The 7,396-nt window shown below is 42.2% G+C and overlaps 1 protein-coding gene across 2 annotated transcripts in view; it reads left to right on the top strand.

Annotated features, from left to right (window-relative positions):
- Positions 1 to 7,124: 7,124 nt before the first annotated feature.
- Positions 7,125 to 7,396, top strand: part of TLK1 (tousled like kinase 1) — a 152,452-nt gene continuing 152,180 nt past the window's right edge. For both annotated transcript variants that reach the window (XM_044242314.1, XM_044242315.1), the window contains exon 1: positions 7,125 to 7,392. In XM_044242314.1, coding sequence (XP_044098249.1) covers positions 7,254 to 7,392 — 139 coding nt within the window. In that variant the 5' untranslated portion in view covers positions 7,125 to 7,253. The remainder of the gene's footprint in view (positions 7,393 to 7,396) is intronic.

Raw genomic sequence — 7,396 nt, 5'->3', positions numbered from 1 at the left:
ATGATTCATCAAATTGTGTCAGTTTATGGGAGAATGTTCCTATATGCTTTTTTGTTGATTACCAATGTAAGTAATGCTTTTGACTTCAGTGTAAGGCTTCTCTTCTGCATGTCAAGTTATAGATGACTTCGTTTCACTGGGGAAATTTACTTTTGTTTCTAGTGTTCCTGTTCTCTCTCAACCCATCCCAAGCCATAGAGCAAAGAGAATGCTAAATTACAAGATGCAGTTCTACAAGGGATTGGAAAGTATGTAGCGGCTTCTAAACAGGAAACCAAAGGGAAAAAAGTGAAGATTGAACTAAAAGTTTAAGACTACAAGAAAAGAAGAAGAAGAAGAAGAAGAAGAGAGCCTTAAGTTTGTGGAATAGATCCAGATTCTGATAGTTAAATTTTGAATCTTAAAAAGGAAATAATTTAGATCACTTTTTGGTGCCCTTGAAGGCCCAGCTAAAATTGCTACTCTTTTAGGGGGCCTCAAGTGTGATCTCTCCTGCCTCTTCATTCTCCCATTTACTTATACTTTACCTCTGGCATGGATCATTTTCCTTTGGATGGTAGTCATTTTCCTGATTCTTCTTTGCTTTCACCTCTAAGCTCCATGTCTGACCCACCTCTGTACTCCCACGGCACCTGGCAAATTGCTTTATGCAGGATAGGTGCTCAACAAGTATTTCCTGAAATGAATGTTTATCAGTCCATAACTGTTTTTACTGATGGATGTACAGGTCATCAAACGTTGCCAAACAACTTTCTTTACCAAGTAAGAAATGAGCAATAGTGAAGTAGATGTTTACTTGAGGATTTTCTCATAGTGGCACTTCTAGAAATTTCATTGTATGTATATGGATTTTAAGATATCATTTTCTTAATCTCTTCCCATAAGAAACCACCATTCATCTCTCCTCATATTAACATTTTCCTTTAAAAACAAAAACAAAAACAAAAACAACTCCTTTTCATTGTCTCATTAAACAAATTTATTTTCCCTTAAATGTGTATCTATGTGTGTATGTATTTACTTTTAATCACAAATGCCAGGGTTATTTTTGTTGTTGTTGTTGTTTTACATTTTGTCTAACTTCTTATTGTAAATATACAATTTGATGAATTTTCACAAACTGTTTAACATACACTGCTAAGTAGCACCTGGTTTAAGAAACAGAATATTACTTGCATCTCAGAAAACCTCCACTTGTTTTATGGTGGCATTTTTACTCCTTTTTGGAGGGGGAAGTAATGCTCATCAATACTTGACATTTCTATATTTTTCAAAGTTTCTAAATATGTATGAGGTTATAGACATCCCCACTTATTTTTGTCATGTATATAATTAAGAAAGAGTTAGCACTTTATATTTCCCAGAAGAGCATTAAGTGATTTTGAAAGCCTTTAAATTGTGTCCTTGGAAAAATATTGTCAAAAATCAAGAACAGTATTAATTTTTTAAAAAGTAACAGCAGTTTCTGTGCTTACAAAAATTTTTCATGTTGCAGAAACAGAGTTCAGTGTTAGGTTTTGGAAATCTTTCATCATCCCTCTAATGTGATGAATTTATATTTCAATTTAATCAGTAAAACTTAGAATGAGTGAAGTGGAACACTAGACTTCTTGGTTCTATGTTTTTTTCTTAATCACTTTTCTAGTAGACTGCTTTGTTAAGAGATATATTGTTGATTTTAAATCTGCCGTATGAGCACTGTTTGCTTGTTGTACTTTGTTTTTGTAAACATGTTGTAATACTCATGTCCTTGGAGGACAGCTTCTAGTACACTCCGGGGAGGTAATATTGCACTGAAGTTGATTATGATTTTTTAACCTCTGGCGAAATGAATCAAATCTGAGAATCTAGTAATTCCAGTTTTGTTAGGTATGGATCAACCCTTCTCCCCCATGAATTGAAACCTGAAAGAAACCATTTCCAATGCTACAGAGAGCAGAGAAATTATAACCTGACATATTATGTACAAAACCTTGGAACCATCTCTGCGGAAATATGGACACCAAAATCTTCAAGCTTTGTGAATTGTGCAGCACAGTAAGAACAAACTCAGTGAAGTGAGAATTCTTCATAATCCAATGTGATGGAGTCATTTGTCTAAGCATCTACCAAAAAGACTTTTGAGGTGGCATGTTGCAGTGGTAGGACAGGCATCTTTAGAGCTCCCATCTGTGTGCATACATTTGGACAAAGAAAGAAATCAAATCTGGGGATGAGTCCAAGCAGAGGAGACAAGGAGGGCATCTAAGTTCAGTCTGGTAAAGAAGCCACAGCTTTCTTCATACCTTAAACATTTGTAAGATAGTATTTCGTATGTAGTAAGAGTACATCTTACACACGAGTAACTTAAAGAAATAGAATAAGGCAAACATATTTCCATCCTCCCATCCAACTTAACAAGTAGCACATTTATTGATGCTTTTGAAGCCCCTGTCAGTTCCCCCCCTTCTCACTGACAGAAGTAATCACTCTGATTTTGACTTCTCATCCCCTTTCCTTTTTTCTTCAGGGTTTTGCCATGTCTCCATTCCTAAACAACATATTAGTTTGATTGGTTTTGAGTATTTTCACATGGAGTCAAACAGATTACATCCTTCTTTAATTTGTCCTTTTAAACCAGCATTGTGCTTGTGAGCATTTTAATTGTTGTGTAGTATCCCATTGTGCGAATATACGTAACTGTTTACTTATCCATTTTCTTGTCAATGCACATTTGGGTGGTTTCTAGTTTTTGGCTACTATGGACATTCTTGTTCTTATGTCCTGTAGCTCATGAACAAGAATTCCTGTAGGACATATTCTTTGGGTGGAATGGAATTTCCAGGTCATAGTATTCAATTTTACTAGGTAATAACTCATTAACAATTTTCTGCTTAGTTCAGAAGGGCCAGGATTGCCAGATTTAATAAATAAAAATACAGGCTGCTCAGCTGAATTTGAATTTCTCATAAATAACCAATACTTTTTTAGTGTCCGTATGGACCATGCAAAATTATATTTCATCTGGCAACCCTAACAAGGTCAGTAAACTTTACCAAATCACAAACATTGGCCAACGGTGTGAGAGGGTAGCAGGATATTTGGTCCTTTCTTCCTCTGCCAGCGTGGCCAGCCTGGTTGTTAGCTCAGAGGGCTCAAGCACTTGCTAACCAGTATGCAGGTAGTTAATTGGCTCAATCAATATGTATATGGCATCAACTTGATGCCAGGCAGGTGCTAGACATTGGGAATACAGCTATAAACATGACAGACTATGTCCTTGTCCTCCTAGGCTTTTAGCCAAGGCAGGGAAATGGACAGCAAGGAAATGATGTATGCTCTATGGGAGCAGCGGTATGCTGGTGAGGGAGCCCTGATTTGTAGCTTTTGATGACTTTGGAGTTGTAAACACTGATTTCAAGCTACCAGTGTGACATCACCGAACTAAGTGATGTACACAGTCTGCTCTCTGGGCCATAGGAACTGGCTCTAGCACCCCACTGTTTGGGGACATACTTACAAAGGACACCATCCATTCTCTAGGCTCATTTCTGGTTAGTTTGGGGTAAAGGAACTTAGGCATTAATTATTTCCTCATATTTAGAAGGAATCAAATGGTAAGAGGTATAAAGTATATTGATTGTCTCTATAGTATTGTCTTGACTTGCAAATATTTTTACTATTATATATATATAAATGGAGTCTAATAAACATAGTTGTAAATTATGACCAGGGTATAGGTTAGGGCTCAGATACTCTCTTTTGTATATCCTTCAAGACCTTTTATCCTCTATTGTTCCCTCACCTGTATCCCAGTTCACTGATCTTCATCATTCATTCATTCATTCCACAAACACTGATGGAGTCCTTGGTCTGTGCCAAGCATGGTACTAAGGGCTTGAGTCTGTCTTCAAGGAGCACTCAATTCACAGAGGGAACATTTTCCCCAGCTCATCCTGATTGTTTCTGGGCAGGTGTACTGCATTCTCCTTTTACTTACTCAGTTTACTCCTGTGTTCTCATGCTGGCTGTCTCTCTGGGAATATTTCACAAAGAACCTTGCCCAAACCCCCCCTTTCAATGATCTTTCCTTGCCTTTTTTTTTTTTTTTCATTTCTCCTTCCCCAGAGTGGCAGGTGTTCCTTGCTCTCTGAATCCGGACTCTCCTGACGGTTTCGTACCTTGTCCTATTGTTCAGGTCATCACTCTAGTCATCCCATCTATCTCTATCAAACAATTTCTGAATCCCTGTATACTAGCTGATGTGCAAGATGTGTGAGCCTCTATTCACCCTTGAAGTTTTCATCTATCATAATCATTTCATAGAATTATGGGTTTGTATGATTTTAGTTTTAATTACTTAAAAATGATCCATTTTCCAAGTTTAGAAAATCATAAAGGACCAAAGAATAATTATCTAATCTCACAGCCCAAGGCTAGCTAGTATTAACTGTTTGGGGTATAACCTTGGAGTCATTTGTTATGTATGCTTATACACAAATTGGGGTCATACCTTTTCACTTACTACAGTGTGAACATTTGTCATCTATTTCAGTATTCTTTGAAAACCTGATTTTAAATGATGGCATGGTATTCCATTTTTAGGTTAAGGCGCCTGGTTGGTGTAAAGATAACTTGAAGCTGTGGAGAAGGCTGGGAGGAAGATAACCTACCACCAAATCTCTTTGGTTGGGTTTGTTTACTACCATAGAGGAGCTAAGCTCTGTTTGAAGTTTAGGCATTGGAAGGCCCTTTAGAGACCACCTAGCGACACTAACCTCTTTTTCATAGGTGAGGAAATTGAATCAAGAGGGACTGTTAACCTGCTGAGACTAATTCCCAGCTGTCTTGACTTCCTCTGTTTTGCTCATCTCACCACAATCAGCTAAGCTTAGTTTTAAAATACAGAAAGATCATACATTTACCTACATGTTTTTTAGAGAAACTCTGCTTCCCCTTAGAGTGCATGTATTTGGTATAAAAGTTGAATATTAAGGTCCTAGGTATGTATCCAAGAGAAAAGAAAGCATATGTCCACACAAACACTTCTACAGGAGGGAAAGTTCACAGTAGCACTATGGGTAATACCCTGAATGTGGCAATTGTTCTTCAGCAGGTGCATGGATCAACCAAGACAGTATATTCATACAATGGAATACTAGGCAATAAAAAAAAAAAAGCAACAATGTAGATGAAACTCAGCTATGTTGAGAAAAAGAAGCTAGACAAGTACAGACTGTAGATTCCATTTATTTTAAATTCTGGAAAATGCAAACTAAGTGACAGAAAGCAGATGTGTGGTTACTTGGGGAAGGGGTTGGAGTGTGAGAGAACATCAACAGGGTAGAGGAAACTGTGGAGACTGATAGACATATTCATTATCTTGATTGTAGAATTGGCTTCATGGTTGTATACACATCAAAACATACATACTGTACACGTTAAATATGTTTATTGTATGTCAGTTACACTTCATAAAAACTGTTTAATTTGTGAGTTCTGCCTTTTAATTTGAAAAGAACATGACTAAAAACTCACTAAAGAATCTGAAGCATAAGAAACCTAAAATTACTTCTGGAGATAACTGACAACCAAGGTTCTATTCTAGTATGATAGTTTATCTGAACACAACATTACTGTGAGAAATGCAAAGTCATAAAAATAAAAAATAGAAATGACATTTTTGTTCCCCTGGTAATCATACCATTTCCTCCTGTCTATGCAGTTGCTCTATATCATAATCTGTTTAGTGTTCTATTCAATTTTTTTTTTTTTAGAGAGCAATAACCTTGCTGTATTTTCCCTGAACTATTAGACTGCTCTTTTATGAACAAGATGCCCAATCCCTGGTGTGTCTTACGTGTGTGGGTGTGTAGAAAGCTACACTGTATCTATAAGTTATAGCAAATGCTGTAATTTTCCTTGGGATTTTCTAGCCGGGACTCAGCAGTGGCATGGAAACAAATTGGAACTTTCTAGAAACCATACCCTCTTCCACAAGATGAACACGGGACAGTTTCCTTAAATATGAGTTAATAAAATTTTTCTATTTAGATTGTCAATTTACTGGGGTTTTTTTTTTGTTGTTGTTGTTGTTTTAAAGAGCTGCTATACCACACAGAGTACACAACACCAGTAAATACTCTTTTTTGAAAACATTCAAAGTTTTTATTTTCACCCACCTTCGCCCCCAATTTAGTTTCTTAGCTCTTTTATTCGATAATCACTCCCCATTCTGCAGACGGGGAGACGCACGCAGGTTTTTGTTTTTTGGGGTTTTTTTTTGCACGGTACAGAGGGGGAAGAAAGAAGCAACTCTTAACTTTTCAGTTCCATTTTGAGAAATGATCACCTCGAACTCCTGAGAACTACAGCCCGGCGAGAGCAAAAGCATTTCTCCCCAGGCTGGGTCTAGGTCGGGAGCCAGGCGCGCTTCCGCGGGAGGTGGGGGCGGGGGAGTCAGGTGGCAGCGGAGCGGGAGCCGGAGCCTGAGCGACGCGGCGGGGGCGCGTGCGGGGTGCGCCTCCCTCCGGCCGGCGCGGGGTGGCGGCCCCCGCGCACGCGAGTCGGCCAGCCCCCGGCTCCCGCGCCGCGCTGCTATCCGCGGGTGCGCCAGGGGCGCCCGGCTCCCGCGTCTCCTCCTTCCCTCGCGCGCTGGCTCCCTCTCCACAACCCCCCCGCCCCCAACCCCTGGCAGGTCCCTCCCCCATGCCTGCTCCCGCGGCCGCCGCCGCCGCCGCCGCTACCGGAGGCGCAGGAGCCTCGCGATAGTGTTTGCACAGGCGGCGCGTGACGCCGCCGCCGCCTGTAACTGATGCAGAGGTTACCCCGCCGCCTCAGCCGCCACCCACCGCCCGCCGCCGCCACCCAGGCGACGCCGGGGGCAGACGCACTGCAGAGGTGCCGGCAGGTTCCGCTCGCGGAAGTCTCAGCCGGCGCAGCCCGCACTCCGCCTGCACTCCGCCTGCACTCCGGAGGGCGCCCCCTCGACGCCTCCGCCGCCGCGCTCCTTCCCTCCGCCTCTTCCCCGGCGCACCCGCCTGCTCCCTCGCTTCTCCCCCTTCTCCTCCTCCCCGTCCCCTCTCCTCCCCTCACCTCTTCCCTCCCTACCTCCCCCTTCTCGATTTCCTCCCCCATCCCCTTGACTCTCCCCTCCCAGCCCTCGCTCCCTCGCTCGCCCTCAGCGCGGCCCCCGCCATGACGGAGGCGGGTGCCGGTGCCGTTGCCGCCGCTGCCGTCGCAGGGGGGGAGTCGGGTTCCCAGAAAGTAGCTTGATGAGTGTCCAAAGTAGCAGTGGAAGTTTGGAGGGGCCGCCATCTTGGTCCCAGCTCTCCACGTCTCCAACCCCGGGCTCGGCGGCGGCGGCCAGGTCCCTGCTGAATCACACGCCGCCATCCGGGAGGCCCAGGGAAGGTAA

The sequence above is a fragment of the Neovison vison genome, chromosome 3 (genome assembly GCF_020171115.1).
Source record: "Neovison vison isolate M4711 chromosome 3, ASM_NN_V1, whole genome shotgun sequence".
Taxonomy (NCBI): Eukaryota; Metazoa; Chordata; class Mammalia; order Carnivora; family Mustelidae; genus Neogale; species Neogale vison.
Note: the sequence above shows the minus strand (reverse complement) of the source record. Positions and strands in the feature narration are given on the sequence as shown.